Raw genomic sequence first — 25,707 nt, forward strand, 5'->3', positions numbered from 1 at the left:
AGAATCCAATTCCTTGTAGCTGTAGGACCAAGGGCCCTGTGTTCCTGCTGGGTGTTAGCTGGTGGTCTATGCAGGCTGTTGGCTAAGGCCGCCCTCAACACCTAAAGGCTTCCCCAGTTCCCTGCTACCTGGAGGTCCCCAGCATGGCTGCCTGCTTCCTCAGAGCTGGCCGTGGAGAGAAAGCGACCCCAGAGGGCTCCTCTTGGGGTTCAGGGGTTAAGAAACTGCGTACTAATGCAGGTGACTGGGTCGGATCCCTGGTCTGGAAAGTTCCAGACGCCATAGGGCAACTGAGCCCGCAAGCCGCGGCAACTGCAACAGGAGACTTTAGCACAGTGAGAAGACGGAGAGCCGCAACGAGTGAGGATCCCCATCAGCTGCCACGAGCGGAGGCTGGGGCTCAGCCACGAAGACTCGGCACACTCAGAGATAAACTAAGAAATAAAGATAACTTTAAAACTATTAATTAAATAATTATTTAAGAATAATAAAGGATTAAAAAATAAAAATAGAGAAACCAGGAAGGCAGGTACTGCAGTGCTCTGTACTATCACAAGGCACTCCCACGCGCGCCTCTCGCCCACGCGCGCATCTCGACCCCTTCGCCATGCTGTACTTACTCAGAGCAAGTCACGGGTCTTGCGGTCCATAGTCAAGGGGAAGCTTTCACCAAAGGGCCCGAGCGCCCAGAGGCAGGAGTCGTCAGAGCCACCCCAGGGGCTGTCTGCCTCCACTGAGCAGGAGAGGAAGGTCGTCGTGGGAGAGCCTCCCGCTACAGGTAAGCCACTGGAGAGAGACAGCACCTGGGTGGTCTTAGACCTTGCCTCAAAAGGACATCAGGAGGAGAAGACCTCGAAGAGAAGGAGCCTGGAAAAGGCTGATGGACACTCAGGGTGGGGTGTGGGAGGAGTTGTGAGCTCTGAGTACATGGATTAGAATAAAAGGAATCTCAGCAGCGGAGCCACGAAGCCACCAGCTCTACCAGCTGGACAGCGAGCTGGGGAAGCAGCAGCCCAGGAGACATTTCCTGCCCCCAGCTGTCCTCCTCCCACCCTGCCCTCTGCAAGGACCGGAAGGTCCTCTCAGCAAGCTAGAGACGACGCTTAAAAACAAAACCACGCTCTCCTCCTCCCCTGATGGGACTGCTGTCTCAAGCAGCTCCAACTTCCCTGTAAATAGCCGAGTTTCTATTCTTGCATAAGATAGTACATTTTAATGCTGAAGTGACAAGAATTCTCCACTTGCTGACAGTAACTTATCTTAGATTTTAAACAGAAAGCTGAAGGGAACTACCACACTGAGGGTGTTTATGAAGGACAGTTGTAGGGAAAGAATGAGGTTGTTTTCTTTGGATTTTGTGAGCCCAGCTTATTGAATTATAAGTTGCAAAGATTCTGAAAACCTAAATAGGAGAGAAAGCAGTATATTATTTTTCTGTTCTTCATATTGCCTATATTCATGCTTTAGGAATTCAGCTATTAAATTCCTTAACACTGTGTGATACTCCTTAAAAATAAAATGGGATTTTTCAAGGGTTCTGTCTTAGAAAAAGTGTTCTATCCCTAAATTCCATACTTAAAGAACCATAATTTTGAACCAGTTATAATATTATTTACTTACTTTAAGTAACCCATTTTCTCTATTTAAATACATACATTTAAAAATAAACCAAATACCACCATGGCACATTTTTATGCAGTTTTTTTTTTTTTTAACAATAAAAGGTAACCACAAATAAATGTAATTTAAATGAAAAAATCATTGTATTTTAAGTAAATAAATATCTGTAACACTACACCTAGCTGACAAATGACAAGAATAGATGTGATTATAATTGGTTAGAGGTGAAGTGATTTTGCCTGAATATTACTTACTGGAAACGAAGGTGACATTTCATAACAATGTCTTTAAAAATTTGCCCACTTTTCCTCGGTGGCTCAGATGGTAAAAAAAAAAAAAAAAAAAATTGGCCTGCAGTGCAGGAGACGCTTAATCAATACTGAAAATCTCAAATCACACGTGGAATCAGAAGCCTCAAAACATTTTAATCCTGTTATCTAATAAGATTTGACATGTGTGTTAAAGAGTCAAATAAATATCACTACAGGGCACCCACAATAAAGAAATAAATGAAGCTGAGTTTGTGTGTTTATACACGTGCCCAGAGAGGAAACAAACCAGAGAGGAAATTCACTACTCAGCGAAGGGGAAGTCAGGAGTTTGTCAACTGGGCCTAAGAAGGACATTTCATCCTGTTTATGCAGAGGTGGCTGGATGGCATCATGGACTCGATGGATGTGAGTCTGAGTGAACTCCGGGAGTTGGTGATGGACAGGGAGGCCTGGAGTGCTGCGATTCATGGGGTCGCAAGGAGTTGGACACGACTCAGAGACTGAACTGAACTGATGCTGGGTAAAGAGGCTGAAGAGTAAAACTATGGTGGGAAATGCGAGTCCCCTAGAACAAGTCCTGTTGTGCATAGTTGATCATCATTTATCGGCTTCAGGAGGTTGAATCAGTTGTAATGAGACATACTCAGCTCTATTTCCTAGAGATATTTACCTTTTATACTAAAAATTAATTGCTAGCCAAAATGATGGGAAACACTGACAAACAAATTTGGGCTTTAAAATACCATTAAAATCTGACATAACACAGGTGTCGTATATTTAAAAATGAAAGATAAAATTCTTCCAAGTGTATTTTAATAATTATCTGCAAAGTGATGGCAAAAGGGCCCCATATCTATTCACTGCTACTAGCTTGTTTAAGAAAATACTTAGGAAGTAGACTTATTAAGTCTTCAATGTTTCGCTTCATAACTTTTCACATTTTCAACTAAATCTTCAAAGGCAGGTGATTTTGTCAGTTTCAGTCCATTGATGCACCCAGTCATTCTCAAATGCCACAGACAGTGTGCTATTAACAAGAGGTGTAGGTTTCCCACGCCTCTGGACGCTGGGAGGCGCAAGGTCAGGGTGCCGGCAGGCTTGGTGTCTGGAGAGAGCTCTCCTCTGGGTTTGCAGGTGCCAGCTTCTTGAGTCTTCCGACGGCAGAGAGATAGAGGGTTCTGGCCTCTTCTTGTTTATAAGGACACTAATCGCTTTGTTTAAAACCGATGGCCTTCCAAAACTTCCACCTCCTAATACCATATAAATTGGGGGAGCACAAACATTCAATTTGTAGAACACAGCCTGGCACAGAAAAGGCACTCAAAAACAGTGAGTTGCATGAAAAGCAAGGTCCATTATTTCTCCATTTGGAAATTTCTTGGAAGGGTTACTGTGTCCCTACACCTCTTCAGGAAGATTTTCTGTGAAGTTCCATGGCCTGACAGAGCTGCTGAGAGGGGTGTGAAGTGAGACTCCAGCTTCCGTGGTTTTCCCGCCACCGTTCTGTCTGGCCTCGAGTGGACAAAGATACAGGTGCTCAGCCTTGTCGCCATCAGGGGCGATCTCACCCTTTGTCCATTTTGCACCAGCGGATGCTCAGTCCCAGAGGCTGTGTTGATCCAGGCCATTACCAAATAACAATTCGTTCACATCTCACTCGGAAGGAAAGTTTTCACAAAAGAACTGAGTTCAGCTGTCCAAGTCAAGATATACACGCTACTGTATTTAAGACAGATAGCCAACAAGGACCTCCACAGGGAGCTCTACTGAATACTCTGTAGTGGCCTAAACGAGAAAAGAATCAGAGAGAACAGCTGTGTGCCTGGGTGTCACTGAGGCACTTTGCTGTTCACCTGACACTAACAAACATTGTTAATCAACCACACGTCAACATAAAATAAAAATTAAAAAAGAAATACAGTGCCTAATAAAGATGTACATGTAAGAAAGAGGATCGGGAAAGCAAGTTCCCAGCAGTGAGGGCACAGCAGACTAGTTAGAGTTTGGCCCCTGACATCTGATCACCTGAACTCAAATTTAGACTCCACAAACTGCCGCACACCTGGTAGTAAGTTACGTATCTGATATAACTTAGGCTAATAGTCAGGAGAAAAAAAATCTCCCAATGTGAGGCTGGGGTAAAGATCCTTTCAGCTTTCCTTCTGCCGTCATGATGTGAGATTCTAAGCAGCAGCAGAGGAAAACCCATGAGGAGCGTCAATATCCGGGCTTCCCAGGCGGTGCGACTGGTAAAGAGCCCGTCTGCCAACGCAGGAGACGTAAGAGACTCAAGTTCAGTCCCTGGGTGGGGAAGATCCCCTGGATAAGGCCTGGCACCCCACTCCAATCTTCTTGCCTAGAGAATCCCACGGACAGAGGAGCCTGCTGGGCTAGAATCCATGGGGTCGCAGAGTGTCGGACAAGACTGAAACGACTTAGCACACACCCAGAGACAGTAACCGAAGTCAGACTGCAAAGAGATCAGTGAACTATGCCCCGAGGAATCACTTCTGGACAGTAGGCTCTGCATTCCCTATTTCTAGAGAGAAAACAAATCTCAGTCACCTACGTTCAAGGTCAGTAGAAGTCTGAGATGCACGTCAGCTTTACTAGGTTCACTGCCGGTTAGAGGGAGGGGGTGAGTGGGAAACTGGTAAATCCCTAGGCAGTCAGCTCAGTTGCTCAGTCGTGTCCAGCCCTAGGCTGCAAGCTTAGAGCAAACTTAACACCAGGAGGTGCTTGCCAGCGCAGAGCACCAGGAAACGTTGAAAGGACTGAGTATGTCCCAGTCAATGCAGAAGAGAATCAGAGAGTAAGTGTGAAAAAAAAAAATTCCCCATAGAGACCAGAGATCAATCTAGGGATAAAATACGCTTTTCTACAAAGGGGGTGGGACAAGATACTGGACACGGAACACAGATTTTTCTCAGTGTTACTCTATGTCGGATTCGATGCTGGGCACTTTACATGTGACTTTACAGGACTTCCCTGGCAGTCTAAAGCTTAGGAGTCTACCTACCAAAGCAGTGGGCCTGGATTCGATTCCTGGTTGGGAAAGATTCCACCTGCCATGGAGCAGCTAAGCCTGTGAGCCACAACTGCCACTCCAGAGCCCACAGACTGCGACTAGAGATGCCGCGACAAGAGAGCCCCACGAGCTGCCTCCAGAAACAGCTTGCGCCCACAGCAAAAGCTCAGCGCAGCTGGAGACGACAGACAGACGAAGGGGTGAACGTGGCTTTATGGACGGCAATCGTACAAGCCCTGGAGACTTTGTACTCTCATTTAATATATGAGGAAACTGACGAGATAGTCAACTGACCTTCCTATAAACTCCTACTTAGACCCGAAGGAGGATGAGAGTATCCCAGATGACTGAGATTCTTCTTTGGCAAATCACTCAAAGCAGATCACAGACCTGGAGAGAGGCCTGGGCCGTGAGGGTTTTCTTAGATGAAGAGGACACGGGTCATGGGGATGAAGACCACGCTGACAAAATGGCAGACTGTCACCAAAGCCAAGACTTGTTCTTCTTCACCAGCCTGACCTGGGATCTGGGCTGAGTTCCCTCAGCAGTATCACCTGCTTTGGAGTGATTTTAAAAAATGGACTAAAGTGATTAAAAAATTGGACTAAAATTTTCCCCAAGCATTGTACAAGTTTCCTACAGCCCTCCTGGCTGAGACCTCTTCCTCTCTCAGGCACAGCCTTGTCAGCCCTGGGGAAGTTGAAAAGCGTGAAGCATGTCCCCCTTTCAGCTGTGGTCACCGGCTGCATGTCCCAGAGTCATCCTAACCTCTCCCTTCCTGTTCTCCAAGCAGCCTTAAAAGGAGGTGAAAGCGGCAACAACGTCCCCAGCAAGGCACGTGTGTCCATCTCTCAGTCGTGTCCGACTCTGGGACCCCATGGGCTGCAGCCCCCCAGGCTCCTCTGTCCATGGGAATCTCCAGGTAAGAAGACTGGAGCAGCTTGCCATGCCCTCCTCCAGGGGATCTTCCCAACCTGGGGATCAAACCCAGGTGCCCCACATTGCGAGTGGATTCTTTACCCACTGAGCAACTGGGGACACTGCTGGCAGTGCACACCTCCTGGAAAATGAGCTTGCTTTCAGCCCTGATGGCTTTGTCTTTGACTCCAGTCTACTGACCTGCTTCCTGAGATGTGCCTGCACTTTTCTGAGCCTGAACTTAGGAAGATATGAAGCCAGGAAATGAAGAGACATCCAGAGGAAGCAACAAGTGGGCAGTGAGAGATGCCGTAGGTCGCTTTCACTTTGCCAGCAGCCAGGACAATGGGGAAATATATCAGTTCTCCCAAGTTCAAAGTTAATATCGTTATTATCACGTTATGGAATGCCTACATTCTGTAAACTCTTTCTGTCCTTTCCCTCTAATTTTCCCAACAGCCTTAGAGTGGAACTAGCGTCCCACTCCAGTACTCTTGCCTGGAAAATCCCATGGATGGAGGAGCCTGGTGGGCTGCAGTCCATGGGGTCACTAACAGTCGGACACGACTGAGCGACTTCACTTTCACTTTTCACTTTCATTCATTGGAGAAGGAAATGGCAACCCACTCCAGTGTTCTTGCCTGGAGAATCCCAGGGACAGGAGCCTGGGGGGCTGCCGTCTATGGGGTCGCACAGAGTCGGACACGACTGAAGCGACTTAGCAGCAGCAGTAGCAGCACCCACATTATTATTGTCTACCTTCCCAGGCGGCTCAGTGGTAAAGAATCTGCCTGCAATGCAGGGGACACAGGTTCAATTCCTGGGTCTGGAAGATCCCCTGGAGAAGGAAATGGCAACCCACTCCAGTACTATTGCCTGGGAAATCCCATGGACAGAGGAGCCTGGTGGGCTACAGTTCATGGGGTTGCAAAAGAGTTGGACATGATTTAATGGCTAAACAACAAGCTTCATTTCACTTCAGTTCAGTCACTCAGTCATGTCCTACTCTTTGCGACCCCATGGATTGCAGCATACCAGCCCTCCCTGTCCATCACCAACTCCCAGAGTTTATTCAAACTCATGTCCATTGAGTCAGTGATGCCATCTAACCATCTCATCCTCTGTCGTCCCCTTCTCCTCCTGCCTTCAACCTTTCCCAGCATCAGGGTCTTTTCAACTGAGTCAGCTCTTCACAGCAGGTGGCCAAAGTTTAGCAGATAAGAAAACTCAGGCTTAAAGGAGTCAGCTGAATGTACCCAAGGAAAAGGGAAATGGATTCTAACTGGGGTATGCATCTCACGCATCTCCACAAGCTCTTTCTCTTATCTGTTACTTCTCCTTTGTGTTATTTCCCAGACCTTGAAATTCAGAAAGAGGAAGGAGAAGTATTTTTCACACATCGATTGTCTGTAAATAGAGCAAATCATTTCTTGTGTAATTGGAAGTACTGCCGTTCTGAAGAAGGGATGGGAAGTGTCAGAAGTGGGAGGGCAGAGGAGCAAGGTCGCTGTAGCAGGAACAGCAGTGGGAGGTTCTGGCTGAGCTCCTCCGGCAGAGCTGCCGCGCCAGCCACAGCACACAGGACTGGGCTGCAGGAGCAGGTAGGCACTGTGGTTTAGGCTTCCCAGGTGGCTTGGATGGTAAAGAATCCGCCTGTCATGCAGGAGACCTGGGTTCCTGGTCGGGAAGCTCCTCTGGAGAAGGGAATGGCAACCTACTCCGTATTCTTGCCTGGGGAGTTCAATGGAGAGATGAGCCTGGAAGGCTGCAGTCCATGGGGTCGCAATGAATTGGACACAACTGAGCAACTAACACTTTCACTTTTTCTTTTGACTTGGATCATGAATTTGCAGGGTGAGGACCGTCCTTTAAGTGGGCAGCCAGGAATAGGATTCTCGTTCTGTCTCTGACCCCCTACTTGGCTTGCTAAGACTTCGCAGGCTTCTGTTTATTTACTTTCCAAATCAGAGAATGGAGTGAAACGATCCTTAGGTTTCCTTCAAGATGTTGAGGGGATGATTTTCTATAATTCTCTGCATTTCCTGGTGTGTCAGTCTTATACAGAACATGCTCTCAATGAACACTGTGCAGTTAGATGGAACCCTCAGCACCGAGCCCCACTGCTCTGTTCTAATTCTGTAAGAGAGAAAATTGCTCGTTGCAGAGCAGGTGGCCTCCAAGTGGTGACTTGTCTTCAAAGTTGGGGTTTTAGAAGTGTTTTGCAAAGTTGGGAGCTACCATATCTTTATCTCCCCTTGATGAATGTGGAAGGAAAAAGGAGCTCTCTCAGACAGTGGAGCTTGGAGACAATGGCGTCCAGTCTGGAGCCTTCTTGCAAAGTCATAAGGAATCTTGGTGATACAGAATTCTTCCTAAAAACCAGCCGTATGTGTCAAAATTCAGGTAGTGTAGCCTTAAACTCCTTAAAAACACTTCTAAATGTTACTCTCAGAAGGTAATTGAATAGACGTGGCACCACAGAGGGGCAAAGATATTCACTGTGGCATTGCTCATAATGGTAATTGTTCATAGTGGGCGTCCCAGGCGGCTCAGCTGGTAAAGAATCAGCCTGCAATGCGGGAGACCTGGGTTCCAGCCCTGCTTTGGGAAGACCCCCTGGAGCAGGGCATGGCAACCCACTCCAGTGTTCTGGCCTGGAGAATCCCATGGGCAGAGGAGCCTGGCGGGCTGCAGTCCGTGGGGTCACAGAGTCAGACACGACTGAGCGGCTAAGCGCAGCGCAGTGCTGGAGGCTCAGCCTCAGCATCAGTCCTTCCAATGAGCATTCAGGACTAGTTGCCTTTAGGATGGACTGTTTGGATCTCCTCACAGTCCAAGGGACTCTCAAGAGTCTTCTCCAACACCACAGTTCAAAAGCAGCAATTCTTTGGCGCTCAGCCTTCTTTGTAGTCCAACTCTCACATCCATACATGACCACTGGAAAACCATAGCTTTGACTGTATGGTCGTTTGCTGGCAAAGTAATGTCTCTGCTTTTAATATGCTGCCTAGGTTTGCCATCGCTTTTTTACCAAGGAGCAAGCGTCTTTTAATTTCATGGCTGCAGTCACCATCTGCAGTGATTTTGGAGCCCAAGAAAATAAAGTCTGTCACTGTTTCCACTGTTTCCCCACCTATTTGCCATGAAGTGATGGGACTGAACCAGAACTGTGTCTGAGTGTCTTCTGCGCAGGTCCGGGTCAGCAGTGGCCTGCCACGGGGCAGGGGCTCTGGATGCATCAGACCTGGGTGTGGCATAAACCCTCTTGGAGGAGGTCACCATTAACCCCAACACAGAGCCAACAGGACTTAGGCAGGACTTGGAAACAGACTCTTGGAGGGCACAAACGGAACCTTGTGCACCAGGACTCAGGAGGAAGGAGCAGCGACCCCACGGGAGACTGGCCCAGGCTTGCCTGTGAGTGTCCAGGAGTCTCCAGCAGCCTACACCCGAAATGAATGCAACATTATAAATCAACGGCACACCTATATAAAGCTAAAGGGCTAAGTGGTAACAGATAATAAACCTACATGGTATATGAGAGTACAGTGAGGCAGAGGCACCAACGGCTTCCAGCCCTAGTCTCAGGCTTAGAGCCAAGCAGAGACTACAGCCCTTGGCTACGAGAGCTGACAAATATGGGAAGGAATCCACAACCACAAAGACTTTTTTAAAAAAATCTTTAAGTTGAAGGTCAATTGTTTTTTATTTCTTTCGAATTTTATTTTTTAATTTTTATTGTGGCAAGAGCATAGAACATGAGCTCTTTGTAAGAGAATTTTAAATGCACAATAGAGTATTGTTATCTATAGGCAAGATGTTGTACAGCAGATCTCCAGAGCTTATCTTGCATAACTGAAACTTTGTACATATTTTACATCAATTCCTCATTTCCTGGAAACCGCCGTTCCATTCTAGTCCTGGCTTTTCTGAGTCTGACTATTTTAGATACTGTATATAAGTTGAATCATGCAGTTTTTGTCCTCTGTGACCGGCTTACTACACTTAGCCTTCCCTAAGAACAGTCTTAAAAAAGAGGGAAATTCTGCACTCTGTGTCAATATGAATGAACCTTGAGAGAATGGTTCCTAAGAGCGGCGCCAGCAGATAATCATGGGACTTTATTCAAAGTGTGACCTGAAAGAAAGAGAATGTTGTTCGGAGAACAGATCTGGGAGCACCCCAGGGGCAGCAGTCCTGCTGAGCTGGTGGACAGCAGATAGCTCTCTCCTTGAGTCCACACGGAAGCTGCCAGTGTTAGGATGAAAGAAAGGGAAAGATCGGATGAATGTGGTGCTGAGAGGAAAATCACAGGTCAGACGGCCTCGGTGCAGACACTCCTGCTATGTGAATACAAGCTTGCGCTAGTTATGCTGGCTATACGATGGCATACTTTGCATGACACTCTCATTTAATGAAAACCGCTTGAACTTACTATCCCTAAGTTTCTAAATGTATGAAGTGGATTTAATAACATCTAAGTTGTTATAAGGCCCAGTGCCTAGAATTCAGCGGGAGTTAACTAAAAGTGTTCATATTGACAATTACTAAACTAATAAAGACAGGGGGTTGTTCTAGGCGCTGCTGCCGCTGTCCTGTCTGGCTCTTCAAGACCCCATGGACTATATGTAGCTCACCAGGCTCCTCTGTTCGTGGGATTTCTTTCTGGCAAGAACAGCTGGATGGGGTGCCAATTTCTCCTCCAGGGGATCATCCCCACCCAGCGATTGAATGCACAGATTTCTTACCACCAGCACTACCTGGGACGCCCCCGTTCTAGGTGAGATAAGTCATTTGCTGAAAAGGATGTGGAATAGGATTGATCAACATCTTAAAGGAAAGAAAATAAGACTATGACGGAAGACTGGGGAGGATAGATGGAGCACAAAGTTACAATACGGGGGAGGGGGACCCTGGTGGTTCCGACTCTGTGCTTCCACGGCAGAGGGCCTGGATCTGCCCCCTGGTTGCTGCGAGGTCTGGCCACACCATACCGGGCGGTGTGGCTGGGAATGTTCCACGGTGAAGCCGGGGTTCAGAGGGGTAAGGAAGAGGGGTGAGAGCAGGGGTGGCTGGAAGGAGAGTGAAGCGGGTGCGAAGCGAGCTCCTTGCGGACTGTTTGCCTCCGCACCGTGCGACTCCTCAAAGTGCTTCCAGCTCTCTCCCCGCGACACGCTTCCTGTCCACAGTGAAAGCACCGCGGCAGGCTGCTACCGGCCAACACTTCCCCTGCTCCCTGTGCTCAGTTTGGTTCCTAAAGGACAGGTCACCTCTTGGACAGTGGGGAAGAATCTTAAGCGCCCGCAAAGTCTGGTTTCCTATCCTTAAGTCAAACCTTGGGTCCCAACTGGGTTCACTTCTCTTTCCAGCATCACCAGCACCAATGCCATCACCGCTCAAGCTCATGACTGACCGAGCCTTTGATGCCTTCACTCCAAAGGGCGTTGTTATTTCCAAAAGCGAGAAGCCTGGACAGGTCTACCAGAAAGAAGATGACCTGCCAAAAGGTCTGCCAAAAGAAGCCACAGTTCTTGGAGTAAGTCCATCTCCTTACAGGGGGAACCCTGGGAAAAATATTATGAATGTATCCAGACCACAATCTACAATGGACCTGGGAGACTCTTTCTTTTTACCCCCCTGACTCCAGGCTTATTGGGACATGAAATGGAGCTTTATAGGAAGGCTACATCTTCCTCAGGCTCTTTTGTAAACTAACGGAAACCATTAGATCTTTTCCACCAGAAATCTATACGATAAATCCTCTTATAATTTATCATTAGTATAGTAGAGACTTAGGATTTAACCATTTGATATTACTCAGTATGTTTCAACTTGATTTTATTTTGAGCATATTTCTTAAACATTTTGAAATGAGACAATCCGGAGCAATCTCACTGCTCATTTTCTCCTGTTCACGGGAGGAACTATGAGACGCCCAGGTGTCCTAGGTCACCACCCTTCATATTCAGGACTGAATTCCCACGTGCTCCTTAATATCACCTTTAGAGACCTAACTCCCACTCATCCCCAGATTTGGAAATCTGCCAAAAATCAGAATTCAGGGTTAGTTAACAGCATTATAGAAGGGAACGACAGAGGATGAGATGGCTGGATGGCATCACCAACTTGATGGACATGAGTCTGAGTGAACTCCGGGAGCTGGTGATGGACAGGGAGGCCTGGCGTGCTGCAGTTCACGGGGTCATAAAGAGTCGGACACGACTGAGTGGCTGAACTGAACTGACAGCGTTATGGCGCTTCCCAGGCAGCCCTGTCAGTGCAGGAGATGCAAGACACGCGGGTTGATCCCTGGGTGGGGAGGATTCTCTGGAGAAGGAAATGGCAACCCACTCCAGTACTCTTGCCTAGAAAATTCCATGGACAGAGGAGCCTGACAGGCTGCAGTCCGCGGGGTTGCAAAACAGTCAGACTCGCCCAGTGACTGCGCCCACACAGCTCACACACAGCACAACAGCGTTGTATTCTTTATCCCTCAGTTTTTTTCTCAGAGCCTCTTCTGAGGGCTTGTGCAAGCAGAAATCTTGTTCCCAAGGGCACAGCTTCCACTGACACACTCACTGCTAGGCATGGAAATGAAGGCAACTTCTTCCCAGCTTCTCGTGGAGACTTCTAGATCCGTCTTTTCCTCTCATTTCTATAAACTTCTACTCTAGAATCTCATGTCATCCTGGTGGGTTATTCACTCCAACTTTTAACAAAAGACAATGCAATTGTCCTTTTCATTTATTAATTGAAAAATCCTAATTTCAGTCTCTCACCCAAAAAAGATATTTTTGAAATGTTAGCTGTGTTTTCAACACTGGAAGAGAACAATTATCTCAAGCAATTGTAGGCAGTCATGAACTTCGAAAGGTATTTGTTAAAGGTAATTCTAATATTAGGAATAATTAAGAGTTGATAGAATAAAATTTTAAGAAGTTTGAGTTTAGTTTAAAAAAACCTAAGAAAAATCAGCGTCTTAGAAAATAACAGTAAATGATATACTGAAAAGTCCGAAACATGATCGTCTTTAGGACAACTGTCTGATGAATACATTGCTTGAAAATAACACCACTTAATGTTTAGTATTCTACTATCATTTAACAATAGTCACTCTCTTAATTTACGTCTTTCAATAGCTGGTTCTGAGCTGATTTGCCTTTCTCCTTCTTGTTTTGCCCGTGCAGCCTACAGGTAGCCTAGAATCACAAACACATTCCACCCTTTGCTTCAGCAATCAATAAGAGACATCAAGAAGAGATATGTTTTTCATTCATACATTCACCTGTCTTTTATTGAGCACCTCCAATGTGCCAGCTATTATTTTACTCACTTGAGTTAATCAGCAAACTCTACACTTAAGAGTTTTTTTTTTGAGCCCCATCCCCATATTCCTTGAAGGAACTGGAGAGACAAAGACAAACTTCAGTGAGTTCCCACTTCTTTCACTCTCCCAGCTAATTCACTCTTTCCCTTTAAGATTTTGACTGTTCCGTCGCTGTCGCTCCACACAGTAGAGTTTCGGTCATAAGCCATTGCTATTTCAATGTTCGTGTTTGTGACCTTTCCCAGGGCTGTGCCCTCTTAGTTCCCTGACCTCTTCTCCCCAAGGATCTTGTCTAGCCGTCCTTAGACAAACATTCCCTGGTCACACCCTGTACCTCATCAACACTGAGAGCAGGAAACCAGCTGAGAAGGTAACAGGCAGGAAACCTCTGGGCCCCAAACGGAGGAAGCAGGCTGCAAGCATCAGCCGACTGTCTCTCTCTCAAGCAGCAGGAGAGAACAAGCTACAAATGCAAGGTTTTTTTCCCTCCTCCGTACAAATTTAAAAGGAGGTTTCTTTTAAACTTCTGTGTTGCAATGACGACACCTGGTTCCACCTGAACTTCGGTTTTCTCAAACCTTGAGCTAGCCAGTGTGGTTTCCTTATGGAAATGTCTTTCTTAAGCTATGTTAATGGACTGTGTATTCACCTTAGACTCTGTCTTTCTTCAAGTTGATTCTTCCTAAGACTCAGAACGGATCAGGGCTCAGCAAACCAGCATGCTTTACTCTTGGAAACGTTCTCTTCAGTTCAGCTCAGCTCAGTGCAGCCGCTCAGTCGTGTCCGAATCTCTGCAACCCCGTGAATCGCAGCACGCCAGGCCTCCCTGTCCATCACCATCTCCCGGAGTTCACTCAGACTCACGTCCATCGAGTCCGTGATGCCATCCAGCCATCTCATCCTCGGTCGTCCCCTTCTCCTCCTGCCCCCAATCCCTCCCAGCATCAGAGTCTTTTCCAATGAGTCACCTCTTCGCATGAGGTGGCCAAAGTACTGGAGCTTCAGCTTTAGCATCACTCCTTCCAAACAAATCCCACAGCTGATCTCCTTCAGAATGGACTGATTGGATCTCCTTGCAGTCCAAGGGACTCTCAAGAGTCTTCTCCAACACCACAGTTCAAAACCATCAATTATTCGGCGCTCAGCCCTCTTCACAGCCCAACTCTCACATCCATACATGACCACAGGAAAAACCATAGCCTTGACTAGATGGACCTTAGTCGGCAAAGTAATGTCTCTGCTTTTGAATATGCTGTCTAGGTTGGCCATAACTTTCCTTCCACGGAGTAAGCGTCTTTTAATTTCATGGCTGCAGTCATCATCTGCAGTGATTTTGGAGCCCAAAAATAAAGTCTGACACCGTTTCCACTGTTTCTCCATCTATTTTCCATGAAGTGATGGGACTGGATGCCATGATCTTCGTTTTCTGAAGTTGAGCTTTAGGCCAACTTTTTTGCTCTCTTCTTTCACTTATGTTAATGAGACTATGTATATGCTTGGAAACCTGCCTTTCTTCAAGATTCATGTCAATTGTCTTATGTCCTGGGATGACTCACCTGGTGCCAATGTTATCTCAGAATGCATGTTGTGGGTGAGCAGCCTGGTGCCGCTCTCTGAGTTTTGAGACATGTCCTTTCTCTGATTAGCAACCTGCTAATAGGTATATAACTTCTTGCTAAAACCTAGCAGGGGGCACTCTTTCTGTCCCCTTCTGATGTCTATGTCAGAAGCTTTCTCTATCACTTTTATACTTTAATAAACCTTTATCACACAAAAGCTCTGAGCGATCAACCTCATCTCTGGGCCCTGATCAAATTCCTCTCCTCTGGAGGCCAAGAATCCTGGTGTCTTTCATGGCTCAGCAACAACCTTTCACAATCATTATCTATTTTTCAAGAATCTCATACTACAGCCACAAATTCTAATCTCTCAAGGTCATTCCCTCCGACTTCCATTGATTCTTTGTTTAACCTTGCTGAAACTTACTGACAATAACCCTTCTTCACAGAGCCTTCCTCTCCCAGCCATGACCCCCTTAGTTCTCTCTCTTGTGATGCCCTCAACAACCTCATCCTCATATCCTTATAGCACACTCTCCAGGAAAAAACCTATGACATTGTTTTAACTCTAACGCTGCCCCATTTGCCTAATCTGTACTTGAATTCATGCCTGAAAACACACACACACTCACATGCCTGAAAACACACACACACTCACATGCGCACATACACATCACTTCTTAGTTATGACTCTGAGCCCAAATGGACTGTCAAAGCTGCCTGAAATGTGCATGACATTTATTTCATCTGTCCCCTTTCCTATGACCCCAGAAAGCCACTTCATAGATGCTTTCCCTCCCCCGCCCCCCAAACCTCCAGAGTCTTCCTTTTCCATTGATCACCTCGCTTCCTAAAAGGCCAAGAAAACTGAGCCTCTCTGGTGAGAAAGTCTGCAAGCTGCTACACATCTATCATTATCCGCATCTGTGCCCATATGTTCTTTATCTCCTCCCCATTGCTAAAAATAAAATAAATGCCCACCTTCTAGTTAAGATATTCCTCTCTGGGGGCAGTAGATCCCAACCCTTATCACTTGCTCCAGAAATTCTCTGAAAATTTTCTTATCAATTCCATGAGGGCAGAATCTTACTGCAATTTCTCCCCATCTTGAAAACAAACAAACAAAAAGCAAAAACAAATACTTTTAACTTCACACACCCTCCAGCTAATGCCCCCTTCTCCCCTTGCATTCCCAGGAGCACTTCCTAGTGATGGGAAGCCAGTGTCTCTAATCTCTCTTGAGACATATCTGGTGGTGTCTGTCCCCTTTGCTCCACGCTGCTAACCCAATTCCCAGGTCTTTGGTGTTGATTTTCTCAAACTAATGAAAGGTCTGGAGCAGCTGATCATTCTCTCCTACCTGAGATACTGTATTTATTCTTGGATGGGCTTCCCTGATAGCTCAGTTGGTAAAGAATTTGCCAGCAACGCAGGAGACCGCAGTTCAGTTCCTGGGTCAGAAGATCAGCTGGAGAAGGGACAGGCTACCCACTCCAGTCTTGTTGGGTTTCCTGTGTGGCTCAGCTGGTAAAGAATCCACCTGCAATGTGGGAGACCTGGGCTCGATCCCTGGGTCGGGAAGATCCCTTGGTGAAGGGAAAGGCTATCCACTCCAATATTCTGGCCTGGAGAATTCCATGGACTGTATAGTCCATGGGGTCACAAAGAGTCACACACGACTGAGCGAGTTTCACTTTGTATTCTTGGACATCAGTCCTTCTGGGTTTCCTCCTTCCTTCTGGGTCTTGCTTTTTATGTTTCTATTTTGTTGATCCTAAATTTGGGGTTCTCTACAGCTCAGCCCTTGACTCCATTCTCTTTCCATACCTGTTACAATGGAGAACTCATCTGGTAATAGGGGTTTAAATATTATCTTCACTTAAAACTTGGGACAAAAAGGCTGTATCTGTCTCCAAGATCTCTTCTCCCAACTTAAGACTCACATATCCAAAAGTCGCTGTGCGTCTCCACTTGGATATCTGCTCGACACCTCACCCTAGTCTGCCCCAGGCTGAAGTCCTGACCTTCCACCCCCAAGCCCACTCCTATACAGTACTGCCCAATTTAAACCAGTGTTGACACCATCACTTCAGATACTCAAGCCGAGACCCTTGGAGGCACCCTTCATCCCCTTTTCATAATCCACATCCACACCATCAGCAAGCCCGATACGTTTAATCTCCACAGCGCATCCAGAACCCAGTGACGGAACTCCTCACCGCCTCTGTTACCCACATCTTCCTCCAGGCTGGCATCATCTCCCATACGAATTATGGAAAAGCCTCTTTATTCACGCCCCTGCTCTATTTCCTTACGATCTACTCTCAACTCAGCAGATGGATGATCTTTTAAAACCGTGAATTAGAGCATGTGCTATCCTTGCTCAAAAGTGTGCAGTGGTCTGACCTTTTCACTGAGAGTGGCAGGCAAGGTTGGTAAAAGGAGCCGACGATGCCGTACATAGTTTGTCTCACACCCTTAGTACTTCTGAGGGCGCATTTCCTAATGCTTTGCCCTTAACTCATTTTGATTTCCGAGGAATTCATCAGCAAAGGATGTGATACACATCAGGTGACAGCGATTTTCACTTGCTTTATTCCCCTGATGTCTGGGACAGTCAATAAATATTAAAACAGTGTTTAATAAATATTAAACAGTGAGCAAAGTGAGCGAAGCTCCCTATCGGATGAATAGGGCTAAACACCTAGTTCTTCCCTTTGGCCATTGGCATGGGTTTTTGCAAGTTATTTTAACTCTCGTGCCTCATTTTTCTTATCTAGAGCTAAAACGTAGAAAGTGTCCAACAAATACAGACTATTGTCACCACCACTGGTGTCATTAAAAAGTATTAATAATTATTAAAATTCGAAGACAAGTAAGATGAATTATGGCAGTAAAGACTCTCTGCTCTACTTTACTTCAACTGAAACTGAGCCTTTTATTAACATTCCCGTGATAAATTTGCTTTCTATAGCCATCTAACTGGACCGTTGTCTAGAAAATTTTTCCCTATCTATTTGCCCTAGACGAAACCAAACCAAACAAAAGCCTGTAAACTACCTTTTGCAAAACAAAGTTAAAAATGCATATATCACTCCCTGATTTGCTTGGTTAATAATTCTATCAGAAATAGGAGAGTTTAGCTATATACGACTCTCTCTAACACTGGCACCTTGTAACACCCCCGAGCTCCTTTGATGACAGATGGTGACATATGCTCTGCGCGCTTTAGAATTCGCAGCGTGCATGCAGGGATAGCTCTCATCTGTTCACAGTGCTCTCTGAAATTTTTCACACTTTTCCCTCTTATTTCTTTCAGACCATCCAGATCCTGTGTTTCCTGGTGATTTCAAGTTTGGGGGTCATTTTGGTTTATGCTCCCAGTTCTCCCCAGCTCAGCCCAGCAATTTCCACCATTCTGATGTCTGGGTACCCATTTTTAGGAGCTCTGTGTGTGAGTAGTGGGGTCTCCAAGAAGGGATATGCTTTATAAATGCCAACTGGGTGCTAAGCCATGGAAAGACTCAATCCCAAGAAGCAGGAGAAGACTGAGTTCTGCCACCTTCCCTCTGTTGCTGTCGCACATCACGTGCCTCTAGTTCAGGGAAAGTGGCAGAGGGTCTTGGCCATGCTGTGTGAGCCTCCCAGGGAGTGGCTGGCTGGGGCAGGAGGCCGAATGGTGACACCGTGGGCATGCATTTCTTACCTGGCCTCAGGGCATACTTCCAGAAAGTGGAAGGCTTTCACACCCTTCTTTGGCCCTGTGGTGAGGCCCTTGGAATCCCTCCAGTTTAAGAGTAATCCACCTGTCGGCAGAAAGTGAAAAGCTCATTTTTTCTTAAATAAAATGAGCACCGCTGGTGGATGCCACAGATCTGCAGAGGATTAAACTAACAATGGTAAGATTCATGGGAACCAGGGGTACTCTTGCTACATTGTCAGAGGCAATCCGGAGCACCTGGTAGAAAGTTTTTTTGAGGCCTTCCACGTAGTGGCTCATGGAAAAGGGCCCAGCAGACACTTTTCCTTGGAGGTTAGCCGGGACCTCCCCACAAAAGGCCACTTCTCCGTGCAGCATTCTGACAGAGGAGAAAAAGGCGCGTTCTGGGCAGACAGACTTTTACCATGGCACCTCCTCTGTGGGGATAGTCCTCGTGTGGACAAACCATGCATCGAGGCAGGGGAGCCCTGCTTCTGCCCCCAGAGCACTGTTTGTCCTTGACTCTTCTATCTAACCTACAGTCTGGGCGCCTACATTCTCTAATGAAAGCTAGAATTGACTCACGCTTGACTGTCTTTGTCTGTGACCACCCGATCCCAAGTTTAAACCACAAGCTTAACCCATGTTTCAGCTTCTCAGAACATTATCCCTCCACCAACTGGACCCTTAATACCACTGGGATCAAATGCGGACTTAGGGGGCTTTAAAAGACCCTTCACATCTGGCCTTCCCATTTTCTTCAACTCCCAGCCTAACTCAGGCTCTTGACAGCAGCGGCTCGATCCCGTGTGTTTCTGCACTCTGTGCCGGCGGGGCCTGTCTCCTGCGTGCATTAGGTGGCTGCCCCTGTCCTTCTGAGCCCTCAGGTCACGGTCCTCCTCAGTCTCTTCTCTTTCCACCTCGTCATCAGCAGCACTCACCTCCCTCCATGTGTAGCTCCTTCCCAGGCCTCCTCAGCTCCTGGTGATTTCACTTACATAAATTCAGCTCCTCTGGGCACCCTGCCGATTCTTCAGAGTCAGTGGAGGCATACTGGGGGCGAAAATCAGGGGTCTCTATCCATATGGATCCCAACGAATTGACATGATGGATTGATTGAGCTGGGGCTTCCCAGGTGGCTCAGTGGTAAAGAATCTTCCTGCCAATGCAGAAGACACAAGAGATGCAGGCTTGATTCCTGGTCAGGAAGATCCCCCGGAGCAGGAACTGGCAACTCACTCCAGTATTCTTGCTTGGGAAGTTCCATGGGCAGATGAGCCTGGGGAGTTATAGTCCATGGGGTCACAAGGAGTTGGACACGACTGAGCAACTCACACACGCATTGATTGCCTGAGAGTAACATGGTGGTCACATTTCTGTAAGTCAACTGAACTGATCATTTCTCTCTTTTTTGAGCAGTTTGCCATTACTGGAACCCTCTCAATTATCTCTGGAAAAAAGTCAAGTGAGACGTTTGTAAGTATGAGAACCATCGATTCTTAGCTGACAGGAATAAAAGAAACTTCAGGGTTAACTCTTCGGAGGGAATTTGGGCTCTTTCCTCCTAGACTAGTGCTCTTCGCCCTAAAGAGACCTCCAACATCATATTCTAAGCTTGTAGGAGGTTTACCTCATTTGGTTAAACGGTAGAAAATTTTGAATATACCACGGGCTCTTTACAACTTGCTATCTTGGCCCTGAAGGGGACAGACGACCATCTTGCTAGAGCCTAGAGATCCTTTCTAGGACAGGGAGATCCTTTTCTAGAGGCAGAGGTGTGTGGGCTTAGGTCCTGTGGCCATCTCCTCCAACCCCTTAGAAACAGCCGTCAGACTGCAGCCACTTTGCTGACAAGGTCAGGAGGGGGCGAGGGGAGGCAAGCGCTGAGGTCTTTGATCCTCTCCATAGCAAGCTCCTCTTCCCACAGCCACACACCCACAAAGATGACCTAGGGAGAAGCCACATCCTGACTCAGGAAGATCCACAGTCTGGTTAGCTATGGGTGAGGGCACATCAGACGGTGAATGAGGCCAGAATAAGCTCCTGATGCTTGAGGCTAAACGTCTTAACCCCACAACCAGTGGACAGAAAAATGAAGAGTTCACAGCCTTGGACAGGGCCAGAGCTCTGTCGCTGACACTTCGGTGCGCTTCAAAGAGTTCCTTCCTTCTCCAGCCCCCAGTTTGCTCGCCTATAGCATGTGGAAGAGAAACATGTAGCTCTCAGAGCTGGTTTCCCAAGTGCCCTGAATTCACTGAGAAGGCAAGCCACAACCGGGATGAGCTGACGCAATGTGGCTCACGGGCGGGACCCAAGACGGTGCGTGGGCTCCACTGCCTACACTCGGCGACTCTGGGCCAAGACTCTGCCTGTTCAGGCTGCTCTTCCTCCAGGGACTCAGCACACAAAGGCCTGCAGCTACGGGGACAAGAGATAAGGGGACAGGGCAACCATCCTCCCAACAGCCGGTATCCCACTGTGATGTTAAAACAGAGGAGAGTGTGCGCGGGGAGCCTGACACCAAGCCTGGCTCATCTTTGCGGAGGAATCGTACCCTGTGGAAGCCCGTTTCCCCAAGATGGAGAATACGCCCCAGGAGAGGGCGTGACGGCTGTGGTTCTCATTGGTCTGATCCGCCTCCAGATGGGTATTCCAACTTCTGCAGCTGGTTTCTGCCTTTTCTCTGAAGCTGCTTCTTGATGGGAAGAGAGTCATAGAATGGTCCTCCCAGGAGGACCAAAGCCCATATTCCAGAAGCCCTTAGAGTGAAAGAATGATGCTAACGCCACTGAGGAAGTCAGGGAACCCCTGGCAGCTGCCTGAGCAGCTCCTCCTCCGTCTTGGCGGCCCTGCAGAGTCAAGGAGCCGGACCTCTTCCCCTAAGAAAGAGCTGTTCATGCATTTTCTCATTCAACAAACTTTTACTGATTATATGAGGTAACAAACCAGGTAGTGAGAAGGGCCTACAGAGTAAATGAAACGCAGTCTGTGTCCCCAAGGAGCACACAGGTTGGAGGGAAATAGACGCAGGGAATTCCCATTGCAGCACAGTAGATGGAGGGTGAACAGCGTCACGTGCTGCGTCCGCGATGAGGTCCCAGTGAAGAATTTCTCTTCCAGGCCATAAACAGCCTCACCTTCAGTGCAGTGAGCTCTGTGGCTGCTGGAGCGGGCTTCATTCTCCTCACTGGCAGCCTGGTAACCCTGAGGACGGCCTCCCAGCAGTGTGACTCCGGAAGGGATTACCTATCCTCACTGCCTTATTCGACCTACTATTACTCGATCTATGACGTTAAGGACTGTCTCCTGACCAGTGTCGGTCTAACAGTAAGTAGACTGCACTTCCTGTTATGTGACATCTCAGTGTCCCTGCTTTGCAGACGTTTCTGCCTTTTCAGCAGTCTCCAGCCCTGTTGGTTTGAATGTCTGGAAGCAAACAGGAAAGACAATAATTATGGTTGAAAGAGGTTGGTCACCAGGCTGCATAATACGGGTGAAGCGCTGTGCGAAGTCAAAACAGGGAATCAAGAAGGGCTGTGTGTGGCGACCCGTTTGAACATCCTCCTTAAATGATAAATACCCCATTCTCAATAGCTTTAGCCCTCAAAGTGCCCCCTTGTTGAACAGGCATTCCCACTGCCCCCAACACGGACAGAAACATTTCCTTTCGATTTGAATTTGATTTGATTTGGGATTAATGCATCATATGGAAAGTTGGTATGGAACTTGAACCTTAAGCCCAAGCACATAATTACTAGACTGGCCCAGCAGGGTTGCAGACAATGAGAGACAGTCTACCCAGGGATGTGACTCTTAGCAGGAATGCCAGCATCCCTGGGCACCATCTTCTTGCCACAATTCCCCCAAACCCGATGGTCGCCACCTGTTGACTATGGCCCTCTTGGCCTAGTCAGCCCTCTATAAGCAGGCTCTGAGTTTGGAAGCCATAAGCTCTGGCCTTTTAGGAGAAGGGTTACTCACTGTGTGACTCCTCCTTGTCTGAGCTGGGAGACAAAGGCAACCTCTCTCACTCCCTTGGATCTGTCTCTTGAATCGCAGAGAATGTGTGTGCATTTCTGAACTCACAGCCTTCTGTGAGGTTGCCTGTGGGACCCAGAGGTTGCCAAAAGCATCTGCTTTGATCCAGGAGCTTGAGGAAGTGGAAGGGTACAGACTCATCTGGCTGGGACTCAGCTTGAGGAAGCCCAGCAGACAGTACAACCCTGGTGCACGGGAGAGGCCAGGCGAAGCAAGGAGAACAGGAGAGGCGTTCTCCCCCCGTGGGTAATCAGAGCTTAATTCAGCAAAAACGCATCTCAAACTGCCTCCCCCGCTCAGGTAGCTAGGGCCAAAGAGAGCTTCCTGCAACATCAGAGAAGCCACGACTCGGCAGACCGGGCGGACTTCGAAGTCCACTCTCTTTAGATTACCTGGGGAAAGTAACAGAAGTACAGGTCAAAACACATACTGAGAGATGGAAGAAGGGAAGAAGGGAGGGTGGCAGGAAGGTCATCTCACATCCTAGAAGCTAAGTAGGGTAGTGAAGCCAGAGCAGAGATCAGAAGACCAGGCGGCCTGGACAGGAACATAGGTGTTGGAGGCTGGGCTCGTGGAATTTTAATTCCCATGATAGGATTTGAGGTTCTTCAGGCACGCCGGATGCAGGAAGCTCACACCGAGTGCCCTGCAAAATGTTAGGAGCTGAGACTAAATATTTAGCCTATTTAAGAAATAAGACCAAAAAAAAAAAAAAAAGAAGTAAGACAAGGAAAACACTCTGTCCTGCATCTCAAGAAGCTTCCAGAAACTCTTCCATAAAGGTTTATAGGATGAAATCATCTCACCAAGCCTTGTGCAGATAGGGTACCCAAATCCAAAATTACATATAAAATAGAGGAACTTTGAATAAAATGACTACCTTAAAATTGTTCCTGGATCTGTGAAACTCCTAAGGTACTATCAGAATCAAACCCAACTCCCATCGAGAGTCACTGTTGCTCCGTCACTAGCACATGTCCAGCTCTTTGCAGCCTCATGGACTGCAGCATGCCAAGCTCTTCTGTTCTCCACTGTCTCCTGGAGTTTGCTCAGATTCATGTCCACTGAGTCAGTGATGCTATCTAACCATCGCATCCTCTGTGTCCCCTTTGAAGCTGTCAATCTTTCCCAGCTTCAGAGTCTTTTCCGGTGAGTCAGTTCTTTGTATCAGGTGGCCAAACTATTGGAGCTTTACCTTCAACAACAGTCCTTTCAATGAATGTTCAGGCTTGATTTCCTTTAGGATGGACTGTTTTCAATCTAAAGGACTCTCAAGAGTCTTTTTCAACGGAGATGTCTGTAAGTCCAAGTTATGAGTCTCCTACATACCAAAGAACCCTTCACCATCACCACCCACACACTGAAGTTATCTAAGAATGAAAATATTTTGAAAAACATAAGGGAAAAAATGAGGGATTGTGGAAAATGGGACAAACATGAAATTTAGTTACCTGAGAGTTAGAGATGACATCATAATTTGAAAAAATGCTGTAATGAAACTACATTTTAAACAATTAAATATATTAAAAAAGGAATTAAAACCAAAATGAAAGAATATGGCAATGAACAACAGCAACAACAAAAAAAAACCAAGTGGATTTGAAAAAGAGCCAAATAGTATGATTAGAAATGAAAATTAAAATATTTGAAATTAAGAACATAGCATCAGTTAAATAGGAGATACAACCTATAGGTCGGATTAAACCACACTGAACACGATACCCTAAGATAAAAATTCAGAAAATATCAGTGAGAAGTTAAAAGACATGGAGGACGCAGTGAAGGGAGAAGGCTCAACACGCCTCCTATGAGCTCCAGTGGGATGGCCTGGGAGACAGGGAGGGTGCAAGAGAGATAAGCGAGCATTTTCAGAATGCAGGAAAGATGTGAGGTTTCAGACTGAAGGACTGCACTGAGATTGTTGCAGGGTTAATAAAAACAAGCCCACACCTAGAAACGGCGTGGCAATCAAAAGCACTCAAGACAAAAGAGAAAAAAATAGGAGCAACTATAGGTAAATGAGCGACCTCCCTGGTGGCTCAGCTGGTAAAGAATCTGCCTGCAATACGGGAGACCTGGGTCCGATCCCTCGGGCGGGAAGATCCCCTGGAGGAGGGAACGACGCCCCACTCCAGTGTTCTGGCCTGGAGAATCCCACGCACTCTTTGGGGTCCCCAGGAGTCGAACATGACTGAGCGACTTTCGCACACACACAGGTGAATGAAGGATGACTCTCATTTCTGAATGTGGAATACCAAGGTCTTGAGGGAAACCCTTGCTATTCATTTCGCTGCTTTGGTTCCGAGACCCAAAAGAAAAAGCAGGAAAGAGGATGGCGTGGTCCTCACCGCCCCGTCTTCTCTCCACTGTTCGAGTCTTCACTCGCGGTCTTGTCTCCTGAACAAGAGTCGGGGCATCAACCATTCCTGTGTCGATTCACAGGGTGTCCTGGTGGTGATGCTCACCTTCACGGTGCTGGAGCTCTTAGCAGCTGCGTACGCGTCTGTCTTCTGGTGGAAAAGGTCTACTGCAACAGCCCGGCATTCATCCAGTCGAGTAGGAAGAACTGGGGCCCTGGAGTCGACACACGCGCATTCCGACGGGTGAGCCGACTAACCAGAAGCTGCCGCGTCACGCAGGGACTCCGCTCCTCCGGGTGGCGGAGGCGGGGCGTGCACGCCGCGCTGTGCTGTGCTGCCGAGCAGCAGAGACCAACGCAACGCGGCAAAGCAGCTAAACTCCACCAAAGAATAGGAAGAGAGAAGGTGCGATCTTGAGCCAGTGTGAGCGGCTGAGGCGTGCGGTTTTGCAGGCCCTGCTTCTGCAGTGTTTTCACGCTCGCATTGCTTACATTTTAAACAGCAGAGATTCCAAGAACGTTCCAATTAAAAAATACTTCTAAAATACTATGGCTCTATTTCTGTCAATTAAACATGCCTCTGTTCTCTGTCTCATTTAACAGCTTTATTCTTAAATATCTAAACTCAAAGATCAAATTTAACCAGAAGGCGCTCTCCCATCTGAGTTCTAGACCAAACAAGAAATTAGACACATAGAAATATAATTAACTTTGTTACTGTACTGGCGTGAACAACATGAACTACCCAATAAAGAGGTTCCTAATGCGGTCGCCTGGTCTCGGCCTTAGGCCTTATCCTCGAGGGGGATGTGCAGCAGAAATTCACAGCATGCTTTCAGAACGACGCGTACAAAGATGGCTGCAGAAGTGACGCGCATCACAGCCC

General features: G+C 47.2%; 1 protein-coding gene across 9 annotated transcripts; it reads left to right on the forward strand.

The window, feature by feature from the left end:
- Positions 1 to 668: 668 nt before the first annotated feature.
- Positions 669 to 25,368, forward strand: LOC101112761 (membrane-spanning 4-domains subfamily A member 7). 9 transcript variants are annotated; one of them, XM_060399595.1, is made up of 8 exons: positions 7,331 to 7,439; positions 9,031 to 9,255; positions 10,417 to 10,618; positions 11,208 to 11,374; positions 18,044 to 18,178; positions 19,844 to 19,900; positions 21,545 to 21,751; positions 24,905 to 25,368. In XM_060399595.1, exons 3-8 carry the CDS (start codon positions 10,570 to 10,572, stop codon positions 25,067 to 25,069), a joined length of 780 nt encoding a protein of 259 aa, XP_060255578.1. In that variant the 5' UTR covers positions 7,331 to 7,439; positions 9,031 to 9,255; positions 10,417 to 10,569; the 3' UTR covers positions 25,070 to 25,368. The 9 variants fall into 9 exon arrangements, with proteins under 9 accessions (XP_060255579.1, XP_042089532.1, XP_060255578.1 ...); XM_060399596.1 differs by lacking the exons at positions 7,331 to 7,439; positions 9,031 to 9,255; positions 10,417 to 10,618 and adding exons at positions 669 to 778; positions 2,265 to 2,412; XM_060399594.1 differs by lacking the exon at positions 10,417 to 10,618.
- Positions 25,369 to 25,707: the final 339 nt, after the last annotated feature.

The sequence above is a fragment of the Ovis aries genome, chromosome 15, assembly GCF_016772045.2.
Source record: "Ovis aries strain OAR_USU_Benz2616 breed Rambouillet chromosome 15, ARS-UI_Ramb_v3.0, whole genome shotgun sequence".
NCBI lineage: Eukaryota > Metazoa > Chordata > Mammalia > Artiodactyla > Bovidae > Ovis > Ovis aries.

What these genes read in the sequence shown, in the direction of transcription:
- LOC101112761 (XM_060399594.1), top strand. Translation starts at nt 9,072, where the DNA reads ATGCATCAGACCTGGGTGTGGCATAAACCCTCTTGGAGGAGGTCACCA. An exon ending in CATTTTTAGGAGCTCTGTGT is followed by an intron (nt 18,179 to 19,843) that starts GTGAGTAGTGGG and finishes TTTTTTGAGCAG; the next exon opens with TTTGCCATTACTGGAACCCT. An exon ending in TGACCAGTGTCGGTCTAACA is followed by an intron (nt 21,752 to 24,904) that starts GTAAGTAGACTG and finishes GTCGATTCACAG; the next exon opens with GGTGTCCTGGTGGTGATGCT.